This window comes from Lepisosteus platostomus, chromosome 13, assembly GCF_059453375.1.
Source record: "Lepisosteus platostomus isolate fLepPlt1 chromosome 13, fLepPlt1.hap1, whole genome shotgun sequence".
In the NCBI taxonomy this organism is placed as follows: domain Eukaryota; kingdom Metazoa; phylum Chordata; class Actinopteri; order Semionotiformes; family Lepisosteidae; genus Lepisosteus; species Lepisosteus platostomus.
The window spans coordinates 3,001,181-3,018,117 of NC_142623.1; the positions used below are offsets into that span (position 1 = coordinate 3,001,181).

General features: G+C 44.1%; 1 protein-coding gene across 2 annotated transcripts in view; it reads right to left on the minus strand.

The window, feature by feature from the left end:
• Positions 1–16,937, minus strand: part of nhsl3 (NHS like 3) — an 84,118-nt gene that overhangs the window by 40,919 nt on the left and 26,262 nt on the right. The window contains exon 1 of one of the 2 annotated variants that reach the window (XM_088602578.1): positions 452–798. The exons of the other annotated variant lie outside the window; for it this stretch is intronic. Coding sequence (XP_088458704.1) covers positions 452–539 — 88 coding nt within the window. The 5' untranslated portion in view covers positions 540–798. Of the gene's footprint in view, positions 1–451; positions 799–16,937 lie in introns of those variants that run through there. 2 annotated transcript variants of the gene reach the window in all.

Genomic DNA, 16,937 nt, shown 5'->3' on the forward strand with positions numbered 1-16,937 from the left:
GAGGAAGAAGCCGCTCGTGTGTTTCAGCCCTGGTACACACCCATGCCACTCAAATGAAACACAGACCCTGAACCTCACATGCAAACAGCCTCTACCTGTGCTGTCAAGGATACCTGGGAGCTGGCTGCACCCTGACACACCTGGCAGGACTTTCACATCTACATACAGATACTTGCTCGTGCACAAAGTGTGTGGGGAAGGTACCATGCTTTTATCCTGAACAGTATAAATGCATTCTTATACAGTACATACTGTAAGACAGCTTGGGTTACCCCACATCGTTAGAGCTTGCATGGCATTTCTCCTCTGAAGGTAGCAGGCCTTGAATCCTCAGTCAGACACACGGGTTTGGTTTCACTCGCTCCAGGCGGGCGGCTTTAAAACTCTCATACAATGGCAGCTCAGACCCACAGAACAAGGCAGCAGGTATATCGCAGGAACCCTGTCCTACCTGGTTTGAGTTTCTCCGCACGCCCAAAGTGCCAGAAGGACTTGGGCTTGGCATGGGGAGCCTTCTTCTTGTGGAGCGTGTTGCCCATGCTGCCTGCTTCACAGCCAGGTCCCGGAGGTGGAAGCAGAGACCCCTTTGCCGCGGGACGGCATGGAGAAGGTGCTACATCCGGCGCTGCCCTGACTCAGGCTGCCTGACTCAGGCAGTAGCAGCGAAGCACCATGTGAGAGAGAGTGTGTGTGTGTGTGTGTGTGTGTGTGTGTGTTTGTGTACAGCGTTGCATCTCCCTCGCTCTCTCTCTCTCGCTCAGCCAATTCCTGCTGCTCCCAGGCACACAGAGCTCAGATCAGTCACAGCTCGCCCAACCACTAGGAATGTGAGGAAGGAGGGGATTTCGGAACTCTGTCACCCTACCTTCCTTATCTCTCCACCTTTTCTCCTCAGTTCTTACTCCCTGGAACGCAGGGGTGGGTGGGGCTTTCAAAATGTATTCACAGGGTTTTCTCAGCCTGTCCCCTCCCCATTCCCCTTACCCACTCCTGCTTTTCACTTCTCGTCCTATTCAGGGGCCTGACGGGACCATCACATTGAAGTGTAGGGCTTGGGTTTTCCAGATAAAGCATTAAATGAGCATTGGTGTTTTAACTGTGAGTTAATCTGCCTCTTTCACAGGGACTCCATTCCTGCAGTGCCTGGTTACCTTGGTTTAACCCAACGCAGGCTGCTGATGGGCTCGGCATCCTGGGTACTTGAATGTGCCGATAGCTGTTGTCACAGGTCCCAGCTGATTTAGACAGTCCTGGGAAGGAAGAGTGCATGCACACGCAAATACCAAATCCATGGGTCAGGCAGGTTAGGGGTAGATAGATAACGGATATCGGTAAATACATTTTTCTGCATGCACTTAATTTCTCGAACATTACACCCCCCCAGCTGCTGCCCTGCTCGGACTCGAACTCGGGAGACAGGCCTGGAGGTCCATGTGCCCCGACATGAACTGTGCGTGACCAACAGCCCGGATTCAGCGCTTTTCAGTTTGAACACTTAGGTCCGCAAACCCCATCACTTAAAACAGTCAATTTCAGTGTTACAAAGCCCTACTGTAGCTTACGCATCAGACCTACATGACAGCCAACGCCCCGCCTTAGATGTTTGTGTCTGCTCCTTTTTACGCTTGGTACTTTACTGCAGTTGTGGAACATCCATTAGAAAGTAAGAGCTACGTAGGAGAAAAGGCTCTTTTGCAAAGCTTACAAAAAGAGACTAAAGCTGCCATCAGTATTCTGAATCTAACCGGCAAATCAGGTGTATACCAATTTATGCTGAAGATAAACTACACACTTAACTATCAAGAGACCAGTCTACTATTTACCTGGAATACAACCCCAACTCCCACACCTCTGTCACTGAGAAACAGCCAAACGTATATTAAAACATACATTAAAAACGCATACATGTGTGGTGAGATGTAGCTGTTAAAGCAAAACAAATGACTCTGCTTTGAACAGTATCAGACTCACACTTGCAAGGGGGAGGGGGGAGCAAACCAGCAACATGAACCGGCTGCCCTTTTAAGAGAAAGGTGGCAGAACAGCAGTGTGGGACCCAGTCAGTGGCACGCCCTTACCTACACTGTTTGCAAAAGGGCAAGGGATGAGTCACCCACACCAGCACTCCACTCACAAGGGGCACCGGGGAAGGTCCTCTGTTGGTGGGACATGCAAGCACTTTCAGAAATATCCAGAATGTTTTCTAACTTATCTGGCACACATATGGACTTGTACTTCATATATTAACCCAACAGTAACAGACATGTTACTGGCCTGAATGTCAGATTCCAGCAGCACATTCTCTAACAGAGGAGGCATTAAGTCATTATCATCAAAATAAACCCCAACATATATAACAGGATTCCAAAAGGGCCTTGAAGAAAAAAAAATACAGTATATACCCAGAGCTTTCAAAATAGAAGTACTCATAAAATGAATCTTTATTTCAAACCTTGGTACAAACACACCAAAAATGGTAAATGACGTGAATTTGCAATTTGAAATGAGCTATATGAGTGTATCCTTGCCCTTAAATGTCAGTCGTCTAGTGCCAAAAGTGCACACCAATATTTAAACTTCAGAATCTAACAACTGCCCAAAGTAGTTTACAAAATATCCAGTTCGGAGCAGTTCCTAAATCTTTCAAGATCAATACTCAGTTTCTTGGTCTTTCTGTGGTGGGATATTACAATGTGTGACCACCACGCAGAAAGCAAATATACACATGGTTTTAACATTCAACATCGTTAGTAAACTCATGTAAATCGGCAGGGGCCTCAATTGTGCATTTTTTCCTCTTCCGCAGAAAGTTATTTCTACAGTAAATGAGATCAACCTAGCACTGGTATGTCGATGAAGCAGTCTAATACAAAATCAACAATAATGGCAGTATCTCCCTTATGACGGACACACCTTGCCGTACGAGAGGAACTGGTGAAAAGTACTCTTCACTATCATGACCGCCAAGTGTCTCCCTTCACTCATTGCGTCATTTAGTTTGGGACCTGAAATGTAGATCACAGTCCCCCGGAGACCGAAAAGGTTGTTCGTTTTGGTGTCAAGATTACAAATTAACCCTGCAATCTCTCTACTCATGTTCTCAGTGGGTTATTAAGCGAAAGCGCTCGGAGTGAAAAACAGCTCCACCCCCAGAATTCTTCAGGAAAGTGAGGCATGCAGGGAGAGGACGTCTGCTGCACATTACACCTGCAGGGTCCCTTCTGTTTACTGGAACAGGCGCAGAAGAAACACAGAAGCGTGCAGCTGCTCCGGGCCTTGCAGCACAAGTCACTCACAAAAGCTGTTGTACAATTGCGACTTCATACATCTTTAGGCCCACTGCTGAAACCCCCAAATTCAAGGTTTATTCTCATTCTTTGCCTCTGGGTTCAACATCTTTCACTGGTTGTGATACAGCAGGAGTCATTCCTAGCAGAAGAGAGCATCTCTCTGCATGCCTGCGTATGCACAGGTGCAGCCGAGTCTGCAGCAAGCCCACAGGTCCTCAGTTCTCCCGGGCCTCCCAATCTGAATGGCGCAGCCCTCTGCACAGCAACAAGCAGAGCATCTCCCACTAGATCACTGAGCACTGCTCCTCAACACCGAGCCAACACTTCTCCCCCATGAGCGTCTCCCAACACTTCTGTCCCTCTGAGCTTTCATTAGGATTTCACTGAGCATATATACTGTACACTTTTCCCTGCTTTTGCCACAGTAAACACCTAAGACAGCCCCTGCACCCTCAAGCAATACCGCTTTTGAATTTGTTTGCATTTGTAAAAACTGAAATGTCTTATCAACTAGCATTTTACTATTTACTATTACAGAGCTGCAGGCTAAACTGACCTTGGTAGCTGAAAGCAAAGCACCCTACAAGAATCTAAATGAGGCCAAGGGACTGATAACCACTGTATGGAAGGAATGTACAAACTCACCTGCCTTAGTGCTGGAATGCTGTGAGCTAGATGCTCTTTAAAATGCTAGTTGGGTCATTTTTACTAATACAGATATGACCTGCTGTACACAAAGTGCTGATAAGATAGTCCAAATAAATCAAAAACACAAGAATAAAATGACCCATTGTTTTCTTTCTCCTGCCTCTTACAGCAGGAGATGAATACAGATGGAGAGGGCAACAAAAGGGTAGGATCTTCTCGGGCGTTTCTAGCCTGCTGGTGTGGGTCATTCATTCAAGATTGCAAAGAGTTGCCAGTCATCCGTCATCCTGCTGTTGTTAACCAGCCTTGTGATGGACATGCAGCATCTCTGACACACAACTGCTGAAAGCTCAAGGGAGGAAAAAGGACACAAAAAAAAGTGACAACGCAGGAGAGGCCAAAGACTTTCCTTCTCTGTTTAGTAACAGATACTGATCTGCAGCAACAACATGTCAGAGTTTGCAAGAGGCAGGATTTTACAGGTCAAGTTTCTCTCCTGCACTGCTGCCTCTCCACAAGTAAGGCACAACAGTTTTCACTTTCTCCGCATGAGAGCAAGCTAATTGAAGAGCATAAATGAAACTTGACTTTCGCAGACGAAGACAAAGATTCTAAATCGAACCTGTAATTTGAGCTCATTTCAGAGCGCAGCAGTGAAGCAGGAATTCTTGGCCTTTCATACAGAAGGAAAAAAAAGGCACAATGACAGGATTTAATTCAGTGGCTGCAACCCTCAATGAAAGCAGTATTCTGCAAATGTATCCTCACATGGTAATTTAATTTTCTTTTAAGTGTTGCTCTAAATACATCATTTCTATGAAAGTACTCTGTCATTTGAATATTATCAGCTCCGCTCTGTGCTCGTTTCTCAAACACATTGTCATTACCCAATCATCTAATCAGGACAATCAGAGTGATTCAGCATATCTTTGGCCATAAAGGCACATAATTACACGCAAAGCATACTTTCCATACAGTGCACAAACAAATCTAATTAGTCCTTGATTCGCACGAAACCGCTGCATCTCCTGTAGGCTTTTCACTAGTGCAACAATCAAGTGGTATTAAAATGCAGCCCTGCAGTTCAAAGGCTTGGTGTTCCTGGTGTCACGGGTTCGAGCTTGAATCACGCCACGCGGCACAGCAGCTTTGGATGCAGTCTGCTGAGAGGAGGTAAGTCAGCTCCAGAGTCTTCTGGGGACGGTGGCGAGGACGCCGCCTGTTCTCCAGTTGGCTCTGATCCTCCTGCACGCGGCTCTGAGTCCCAGAGATGGGCGTGTCAGAGGGGCCTGTCCACAGGGACTCGAGCGCAAACCAGGACAACCAGCTTCAGACAACTGGGCAGGAGATCTTCGGGGCATTATTAAAAACCGAGTAGGGATTGAGCAAAATGTGTTGTGACATTACAACATTTTGCACAGGATTATCGTCTCTTCGCCTATTCCTTGTTCACTTCTAAAGTATTTTTACTTTCGGAGAAGATTTGATAATGAAACCACAACTAAAAGGAAAAAAATCTAGAATCTTTGATTGCACAAAAATAAAAAAACACTGTAATGTCTGTAGTGATTTTAACATGATTTAAGTGGCCATCTCAGCCACCAGGCAGAGAGAGATGTGCGTGTCACATCCTACCAAGTCTTTCTTTTCACTGTATATCACAAAGCATGAATAAGGACTAATAAGGGTGTGACTAAGATTTTAGAAGTTCTTATATAATAGTCCATGGTCCTTTGAGGCCCATGGTCAGTACTAGATAGATAGATAATACTTTATTATCCCGTAGGGAATTAATAAAGTTACTAACTTTATTAATTACTAACATGTATATAAAGGAACCGAGTTTGCTAGTTTAATTTTAAGATGTATTTGGACAGAAGCAGGGATTGCTACACAAGAACATTTTCAATTAACTTCAGAACTGCTTGTTTTCTGGAGGGGGAGGGGAGTGACACGTGGGTCACAGAAAGCCGAATATTTGTCTCTCCAGGTTAGCGTCAGAAGGACACAGCAGAGCAAAGGTGTTAAGAAGGAAGAGAACAGCAGGGAGTGTCTGCATGTTACTTTTGTTGTAAACAATGGAAGGAAATATCAACATTACCCGCCGTCTGGCAAAGAGACGGTCTTAAAACACGCCAAAACTTCCTCAAACAAAGCAATGTGTCAGCCTTTGAAGCAATGCCTTCCTCAGTTTAACATTTCTTATACGCAAGACATATAAAGCAACATTTGCAATTCCTTTTTAAAAGGAAGCCTCTTTTTTGTGAATTGTTTCCCCTCAAACCATGTAAAAACTTATTTTCATTTTGTTTTTTACCAGGCTGATGAAAACTCCTATAATTCTGGCCAATACTCCCTTTTTTCTGGAGCAGCAGAACCTGGTGGCATGCAGAAGTAATGCACCTGTGGAAAAACCCTCTACATGACATCATGGCTGAATTTCTCTTCAAATACGAACATGCCCGGGCAGACTGCCCAGCGCCTCATCTCACACGTGAAAGCTCTCGCTCAAGCATTAAGTGGTGCTATGAACAGAAGCTAGAGATTGAGACTCCTTGAAACACGCCGACGGCCTGTGTGTGACAGGGAAGATGATGCACAACTACCTGGAGTGTCCGTTACAGTCTCTGGCTGCAGAGCAAGCGTTTCTCCTCAATTCTACAGCATTCTACACCTCAAAATATTTGACTGAAACGCTGGACAGGACTCGGCAAGGTAACGTGCCTGGTGACAGTGACGTCTCTGGAAAAGGTAATGGTCTTTGCTTCTGTGTGTGGCCAATAAACTACTAGAACCAACTCAGTATGATAAAGTGTATGACAGCATGCAAAGCCTCAGCTGTAGCAATACTGCTCCCTTCAGGAAGAGGAGAGAATGACCTAAGATTGTATATGCGATCTGACAAATACAGTGGATATTTAATGTCCCCAGAAGTACCACAGATGTCCTGGAACAGCTGCCTCAAAAAGAGACCAACCCTGGCAGGTGATCACTCCACTGATACAAGATTCCAATACTGACTAAATGTAAGCAGATAAAATAGACAAAAGGGAACAAAAAGCCATCCATTACTACATCCAAGAGCACTGGAAAACCGGGAAAAGCCATCCAAATGAAGTCAGAGCATAACTTCATATCTGAGTCATGAAATATCCATTATCTTCCGTTCTAATTGCTTTTCAGTGCCAATACCTTTCTTTAGGAAAGAAAGATGGAAAAGCAAAGTAATCTGAGTATCATATCATCTCTCCAGCTGCAGGGCCCATCCCAAACAGCACTTCCATTCCCAAGGGTGGGCCATATTTGGAAAGTTACGAGATTTCTCCCAGCAAAACAGCGATTCACGCACAAATTCCAGAAAGCCTTAGCCCTTCTGGAAAGCAAATGCAAAATGAAGTCTGAAATTCAAATCCAAATTACAGATTATGCCTTACGTTTTAAGGATTGCAGGTTACAAATTGTAAATATTTTTTTTACTTCCCCTGCTGTTGATGGGTATTATCGTTCTGATACTCCTCTCACTGGTGCCTCTGAGAAGCAGGAGTAAAACAGAGTAAGAACCCAATGTACAGTAGCAGGCTTTCTGGATAACGCATCTGAATTAAGGCCCGATTATTTGCAAGAGGGGGAAACATAGGGCCATGTCAGTACCAGCACCTCACAGCTCTGAGAGCCTGGTCTGCAGCGCCCTCTGCAGGTACTCCCTTCATTTGTCTGGTGTCCTTCTGCCTTCCCCAGACGTGGTAAGGAGCCTCTCCAGCAGCTCAAAATTGACCGTGTGTGCTCACCCTACAATGGAGAGGGGTCTTCCTCTGCACCCCATCTCAGCCAAGTGGGGCTCTGGCCCACTGGGGCCCTCTAGAGGACAGATCAGTTACTGACAAAGGAAGGATAATCTTCACTGCTTTATGATGCTGCACCTCTGAGCACTATGATGTGATGTAGGAAAATGTCAAATTCCGAGATTTTTAAAAATCAGTTTTCTCTTCTCACCCCTTCTCACTATTCTGTGTAACACCTAGAATGGTTGTGTAGCATGTGTTTTGCGAGATTTTAACCAAAGTGTGATTTCTCATAATACCTGGCTCAGGCAACAGAAGCAGCACACCAAGAGGCCTGCGCACCTTTACCCTCACCAGCGGCAGACAGCGCGCAAGCGCAGCAGAAGACCCAGGGAGGGTAGCTCGCACAACGGCTGTAAAGGCTCGAGAAGCCAGACTTCATTCAGAAATTGTACAAGTTGTAATATTTATTAATCACCGGATTATTTTTGAACTGTTTTTGTCCTGTTGTATTCTTTTCTCTGTTTGCGTATTTGCAGTTTTGATTACACTGTTATTGTTATTGTGTTACTGTCTATTGTCTTGTCTTCTGTTCTATTTATATACTGCAGCTGAGTGACTAATGAGCAACACTTTTCGCTATACCATGCACCTGTGCAAGTATAATGACAAATACAGTTGAATAAAGTTTGCCGGGCTCATGGCTTCTTTTCAAGAGGCGATTGCAGCCCAGTGTGGCCACCCAGAAAGGAACTCAAAAGCAAATGAAAAGAGTTTGCAGCGAAAGCTCAAGGCCCAGATCAAAGTGACCACGTTTGCCGTGAAAACAAAATCAAGATTATCAAGCGTTGAATTTAAAAACTATCGCCTGTTTCTCAATTCTTTAAAGCCCCTCATTCCGAACTTGAACTTGAACTTTATTGCCATATGTAACCGGTACTGGTACAATGGAATTCTTACTTACAGAAAGTCTCTCGATTATAAAACAAGTGTAAAAAACAAAACAAAACAAAACAACCACAGAGCTACATACACTGTCATTCAATCTCTAAGTTCAATGAACTAGGCAACAGAGCATGACTTTTGGGCACAGGAATTTCTGAATCATAAAATAATGCTCTCACTGCACTAGAGACCACATTTAGAGCACAGTTAGAAACAGCTTTGTGGGAGCCACCTGCTGGATGCTTACAAATGCAGCAACCCTGAGACGAGACAATTCTTCCAGCACAACCAGACACATGAGGCACCCAATCCTCATACCCTCCTGTTGCCCATTCACAGAGCCGTCTGCGCACACGTCACCTCTGCCTGGTAACTCTCTGCTCTCCTACGCCATCTGTGGCCCAGAGCTGCTCCACAACATGCCCACACAAACCCCCGGGTGTTTCAATCTCCTGCAGGCTAAAACTTCAAATCAAACACTAGACGGGGCCTCACAACAGATAAGAAATTAAAGCAATCAAAGAAAGGCTGGGGATAAAAACAACTACTGTTGCACATCCGTCCACATCAGATAAAGCCATGTGATGGGAAACCCACCGTGTGTCAGGCCAGTGCTGCTGATCTCATAACTTGAGACTGTTTACAGCGTTGCTGGGATACACCGCAAAACAGACGCCTTGACTGCAATTATTTTCAATGCAGCTTTCTATTATCCATTTCTTCTGCTCCCATGCTGGAGTTAGGACATGCACCAAGGAAGATATGTTAACGTCAAGACTTATTTACACTAGACGTTTTCAGAAGTGCTGCTGCAAGGGAATACTGTATTTTACATCAATGGCTTATGCAATGCGGGACATGGGCAAGTCTCATAAACACAGTGTTCCGTGTGTTCATGAGACTGTGTGTAAGATGCCAAAGGGGGTGAATACTTTTTATAGCCACTGGATAATGAATAAACATTATTCATTACAGAGTCGCCTCAGGGAGGAAGAACCTTGTGATTTGACCCCAGACGACTGTGCTCTGTTCTAGAGGCTGAATTCCTGTTGTGGCACGGACTGGAACAGGTTAGTCAGTCTGCCTGGTCTGACAGTTTCCAGCCCTGCCTGAGCTGGGAACCCACTGAGGAAATGCTATGTACTGAGAAGTTACTCAACACAAATGTACACAAAGGTCCGGCTCCCAGATTTGAGACTGAATAAGAGTGTTCTGCTCTGAAACCTGAAGTAGGAGCAGATCTGTGGGCCCTGAATGCTTGCCCTCTCTAAGCAATTCATTTAATCAGCCCTGGTTATACATCACACAAGGCATAAGTGACATGTAACCAGCCAGAAGACAAACATAACTTGGAAATTATTTTTTTTACAAAATGGGATGATGCAGCAGAAAAGAATCTCAAACTCTGACTGTGTAAATAAAACTGGCCGATCAAGACCATCGCATATGGAGGAGGGCTCTTGTAGTTTTGTTACTGTGTAACGCAGTGAAATGTTAACAGGGGTAGTGAAGTAGGTCAAAGCTCAGATTGAGAGCCAGGCCCCGAGAGTCAGTACTGGAGGTGGTGGCAGGGACAGGGCTGGTAAATATTTTTCCTGACTTTGCTGGCTTCAATCACGAGTGCGTTTGCTTACAGTATGTGAGTCATCTGTGTTTCAGAATTGAATCGCATTCAAAGATCTCGGCACTACATTAATCCCTGGTATTTGAATATGTTTGGCTGGAGAAAAGAAAAACCCATATGCAAGCGTCCACTGAAACAACATGTTTAAATGCAGGACAAGTCTATTAGGGAATGGGAACTAATTTTGGGGCAGAAAAATCTGATTTTAAGTAATTGTTGGATATGTTAGGCTTTGCAACATCTTAAAATATCTTGCAAAACAATGCTTAGGAAAAAGAAAAGGGCCAAAGAGCCTGAATTAATGTTTTATATCACTTTTAAACAAATATGTAAGGAGAGCAGTATTCCCTGATGTCTGGGAACTTGCTAGGTTTCAGAAAGCTCTATTTTCATGCTGCAATCTGGCTTTCAGAAACCAGGGCTGAAACTAGATCATCCGGGAAATCTCCAGTCAGATTCCATCAGCCCATTCTCGTGTGGCAATCGCTCACTGTGGCGCAGCTAAGGCAGTTAATACCTTACAGACGAGACAGGACACCAGCGCCACAAAACTGCTGATTCACCTGGAATTCACAAACCCTCTGAAGCTTTAAGACAGAGCACGAGTGGCACAGGACAAGCAAATGAGAGCCCCGTTGTCTGGGGCCTGCTGTCGAGTTAGACAAGATACAAGTCGGCAACTCCACACATGCACAACATCCTGTCGATGGTCAACTCCTAATCTGATACATGACAGCTCTTAAAGTAAACCTGTTCCTGAAAGATCATCCTCCCCCAGTCCTGAACCTCTGCATCCTAGAGGAGCGGAGCTCGGGGCACTGCGCACTCTCTACCAGAGCACCACGGGATCAAGCCACAGTGTGGACACACATTACCAGGGTACTTTAGCCCAGTTGGCTCCAATCCACCCAGCTGTACAAAGGATCACCAGTATTGGTGGGGGATCAACCAGTGATGGGCTTATTGTGGGGCAGCCTTGTGCTCTCATCCCCCATCAACCTAACCTAATCTAGATACCAAGATGAACTTGGACCAAGTGGAGCCCTGCGGCCTGTCAAGGACACACCAGGTCCACACGAAGAACAAAGTTCCAATTTAACTGGGCACTCCGTCAGCCAAGCAAAAAGATGGTGACCCAAGCAGAAGAGGCAGTACCAGCACCCTGCCAGCTGCTGAACTTGTATACTCCACAGTGGTGTTCGGGGAAGATGTGCTTTATGGGAATCCACTTCATCAAAGCTGCTGACCTTGGGAAAGGAAGGCTTCCTTTTCGTGTTGTTAGCCCCTCAGAAAGATATAGTTTGCATAGAGCATACATTACTCAACCTGGGAGAAAAGAGTCCTGAAGCAACTGACCACAAATGCACTTTCAAACAGCATAACCCCAAACTGTCATTCTATGGTAGACTATTTTTCTTTCCAAGCTAGTCAGAACGAGGGCAGAGGATATCCTTCTTTGATAAAACCTGCATCTTCACACAGAGCTGTAACTCTGCACTGTTATAAACCAGATGCAATTATTCTGTAGCATGTTGCCTTGACAGATCCAATGAAACAATCTATAGCAAAACCAAATCCAGACAATTATGTTGGAGGTTCTTAAGTTACAGCCTTCTTCCAACTTTGTAATAATTCCCTGTGGTTTAAGCTGTATTTAAAAGGTCAGTACAATTGCATGTCCTTCACTACAACATTATAGTACAGTTCCAGTGAGTCTTTAAATACATTCAGATGGTCCTGTATTAGGAACACAAGTCTCCTCTACGCAACACAACTGAAACCTTTATAACAAGGTCATGAACATGTGAACAAAGAGTACACCCTAATTTTGATATTTTTTACTTTTAGTTTATATTATTTTGCAAGACGGTATTTCACACAATATTGGCAAATGAGAACTTGAGCAATGTAAATGGAAGTTGATACTCATGATGTGTCATAACAACAGCACATTTTAGTCCCATGGCTTTAACAGTACTGGAACAGGAAGCAATTCCCTGAGAGATCATTGTTGTTTCAAGAAAACAGCACGGGGTTCTGGAGAAGGGCTTTTTCCTATCGTGCTTGAAACTCATCAGATGAGAGCAGGGGAACACGGACACTGCTGTTGCAGAAGAAAGTTTTACTGCTTCAAGGTGATTTATTATACTCCTGTTATCTTTTGTTTAGGTTAAAGCAAGGATCTCCTCCCTGTGACTAGGGAGACAAAGCACTTATTTCTCAGGCGACTACAGGCATATATACAGTATATGGCACCCGGCCAACAGCAAACTCCCATTGTAACACTGCAGATCAGTTACTCCCTGCCATGAAGCACTTCACAGGGAAAAGTCAAAGGGGCTGTGCTGGCAAGATTTAAACCGAACATGGGGAGGAGCTACATACACACGGGACTAGAATAATAACAGAAAAAAAAGTTTGTCTGCCTTATATATAGACTTTAAATGTTTCCAAATGCAGAACAACAACAAAGGCCCACCAACCACCTCAATAATACTTCTGATTGCGCCGTCAGTCCTTTAGTTAAACCTGCAGTATTTTATTCAACCAAGAATTTCATCACTCTGCGAACAGCTGCGTGATTATTAATTTGAATGATCCAATAATTATTTCGGGAGAGCTTTCGGGAGAGACCCCAAGCGCAGAAAGCCTGTTACAATGTTTTCAGACCCTCGGCTTAGCACTTCTGTCACGGCTGTGCATTTGTGCTCTGCAGGGCACACTCCCTGCAGCTGGGAAGGAAATGCCAGCTGGGAGGACTGGCAGGGGCTGCAAGCATCAAGAGGTGAGCTGGTGTCTCAGATTAGATGGATGGAGACAAAAAAACAGCTGAACACTCCTGTAAGAACCAAAGTAAGCTTCTATGTGCACCACTGCAATAATGTGCACAGATATGCATGTATATACTGTATCGTAACGATACAAGAATGACAAAAACTGCAATGGATTCTAACCTGGAATATGTATATATGTATTTTATATGTATTATATGTATTTTATAATAAATAGGTGTCTATAAGAGGCCAGTCTGGTTTTTGGAAACAGGTCCATGTGATTCATTATTTATCAGTTTTTGTCTTAAAGGAATGAGATAAAAAGTGGCTTAGAAGCCGGAATCTGTCCTGGGTTAATGTCTCAGCTGGAGATGTAAAGACTAGATTTCTCCTCCGTTGTTATTTTGTTTGCCCCCCATCTACCATCACCAGAATGTCACGCAACAGAAAAAACACTTAGTTCAACTCCGAGTTTGTAAAGCTGACTTGAACATTTTCCTCTCTAATCGAACTAATCCAAAAATGTTGCACAAAACACTCTGTGTCTTACTCTTTTTGATAAAACAGGGTGGCCTCATTCCTGGCAGATCAACTTAACATTTTTCTCACAGGATGATGAATAATGGAATTTTCCTCTCTGTAAGCTGGAAGATTGCAGGCAAGTGCTATTGAGCTCAAGACGTTCCTGAGACCATTCACCTTCAAAAAGTGAGGCAGCATTGTTCCTCAAGGTCATACAATTTTCTTGCCACATACTGTACTTTCCCAAGGACATTTCCCACAAAGCGAAACAAGTCAAGAAAGAATACCTCACAGCTCCTCTGCAGGAAATGATTCCAGAATTTCAGTGCGCTTCTCAGGGTACGCGAGAATAAAAAGAGCACAACATTTAATAACAGCCTAAATGAGGTACACTCAGCCTCTCCACGCGATCCTATTTCCGATAGTCTTAACTATATATAACTATAAGAAAAAAACTATTTAAAATACAGGTAAACATTTTCTGAAAGGTATTAAAATGATCATCCTATGCCTAGAACAAAATATGGAGGGCTTGTCCAGATGTTTTAGGGTTACATTTTCTTTATAGAATAAACTGCCGTATTCCTTGCAGATGTCAACATGACTTGCAAGTCTTGGGTTAAATACCATCAGTTTCTCACTATTACGTAAGGCAGAGAGACTTCAGACAAACCGAGTGAAACTTAATGATGGCTTTAAATGGAGTCTGCACCACGCCCACCTCCTCCGGTAAAGTTCAGAGACAGTCGCCCCTCCTGAACATTCGTTAAGAACGCTTTTCATATTAAGGCAGCCGCAGTAAGCACTGGAGACTGCGGGGCTCATGACCCATGTGGCACGGTGTCCTTGAAGATCTCCCTCACAAACACTACGAACACGAACGAGCACCGCCATGATGAGGCACAGCGTCCCCGGTACACTGGGAATAATTAAGGAATAAGACGGCCAATTCCAACGCTCCTCCACATTTCCAAAACGTGCTCTATGAACCCCTGCTTTGATGGGAACAGCGCCTGCCCCCCCCAGAGACTGCTGGATTACTGACCAACGTGAGCCACACTGCTCTCATCCTGCTGCTACAGACACCAGCTGACTCTGCACGTATCTTTTCAAAGGTATGTGCTGGCTGCACACTGAACTGTATCAACATGCTTATTTGTCCTTTTTGGTGACAAGAGATAAGGGCCTTGGTTACCGTACAGAGGTGTGGCCAGAGAGGTCAGTCTAGGGGCACATCCACGGGAGCTCCCAAACCAGAGAATGGCATGTTCATGGAGGATGAAGTTCAATTTCCTCAAAGTCTCTTAAGTGTTAGGGCTCCAAGTGTTGCACGGAACACTGCAGTCCATGCTATGGTTAACGATGCCATTATCCATATTGAGAACTCTGTATGTAGTACAGACGTACTCTATATATAACCTAATAAGTTTCATTTATGCATTCAGGTCCATTCATTCATTTTTTAACCGTTTCACTCATCCACCTCAGGGTTGCAAGGGAGCTGGAGCCAATCAAGGCAAGCAACAGGCAGCCGCAGACACAAACACACACCAGTTCTCCCAGAAGCCGGTAAACCTACCAGTATGTCTTTGGACTATGGAGCACCTGGAGGAAAGCACGCAAACACGCAAAGAGCATGAAAAGGCTCACCAGATAATCACCATGGTCATGATTTCTTGCATATTTCAGGTTATGCAATCAAGCACAAACAGAGTGGTTCTAATGCCAAGATGAGATTCTATCTTCATCCTATCAAAAGTGGATGTTAACTTATGATCTTTGATTTACTTTGCTTGCTACTGTATATTCCAGGCTATTTTTAAAGACCATATGTTAGGAAGTGTTTCAGTCTCAACTACAGGGAAGCACTTTGAACAGATGAGTCATTTTTTCTATTATTTTCCTAAGGTGGGAAAGGATTTTAAAACAAAGGTTAAATAAAAAAAATGTTTGCATAGCAAGCATCGCAGTACTTAAGTTTATCAATACACAGACAAAAGCATTCAGAAGTATTGTCAAAAATACTGCTGGATTTTGTACAGGCTACAGGAAAGCTTTTCTAATTAAAAAAGCATTTAAAAGATTTTAGTCTTAGTCATCACCCTAACTCAATAAACCTTTGTGCCTTCATAATCTCCTCTCAGAATCAAGAATCCAGCAGTCAGAACATGTCAGCAGCAGATAGTTTTCCCAGGAATTTCTCCAATCAAAGCTGCATTCCTACTGCAAAGATACTGAGTAGACTCCTGTATGCTGCACGCTGAGGAGGATAATGTGAGCTGCTGAGAGCTGGGAAATGTTAACTACTTAATTTAGTCTTAACGTTCCCATGCACCTCCCTTGAAGCAGTGGCCTGACCAGGCATCCAAGCTGAATGCATGTACATGTACAGTACTTCAACTGGAGCCATATCATTCCTGTCTACAGCTCTACATCATGCCCGGCAACTGCAGGCTTGTGAAATTGTATAATTTGCTCTTATCCGCCTGAGCATTATTTTAGGAATACTGGATTAAGCTGCATAGGTAACAATTTTAATACTTCCGAACAGAGTATTAGGCTAAACAGAATTATATTGCAAAATGACTAACTGTTGTCTCTCTTCTGCCCCCATTGTCTCTTAAATCTGCACACCCTTCCGGTCCAAAAAAAACATATCTTTTCTAGATATTCCCTAAAATTCAGATGCAGTTTGGGCAGCTCTGACATCTATAACACGTGGCAACTATTATTGGAAAAAAATGACACCAGCTTAACAAAACAAAAGCAAACAGGATTCCAAATGACAAGAAACGGCAGAAATGTGTGTAAATCATTTAAACTTCACGTACGACGCTACTGCAAAGCCGCTCATTCCTGGTAAGGGACGCAGAAGCCTGGAGCCCATCCCAGAAACACAGGGAGCAAGGCAGGACCACACCCTGTGGATGGGATGCCATGTACAGGACTCGTACACACAGAGAACAGAACGACACAAAGTATCCAGCTAGCATGCCTCTGGGAAGCAAGAGGATCCTGGAGCACCAACAGCGACATGAGGAGATCATGCGAACTTCACAAAGACGGCATCCTGGGACAGAGCGAAGCACAAGCGGACACAAGGCCTAAGAACACAGCTAGCCACCCGATTTACACTCCACTTCTGTAAAAGGTTTCTCTATAAGTGAATTGCAGTTTAATTGCTTACTATGCGGGCATGCCAAAGTACTTTTTTCTTTTTGCAAAGGCCCTCGTTATTTTTAGCCGATGTTAAACACTGTCAAAAAGTCAAGCCAAGTAACGTTCAGCATAAACATGTGCAAAGAGCTTTAGCTGCCGTGCTCACCTGATGGAAGGAAAGGGAAAAGTGAAA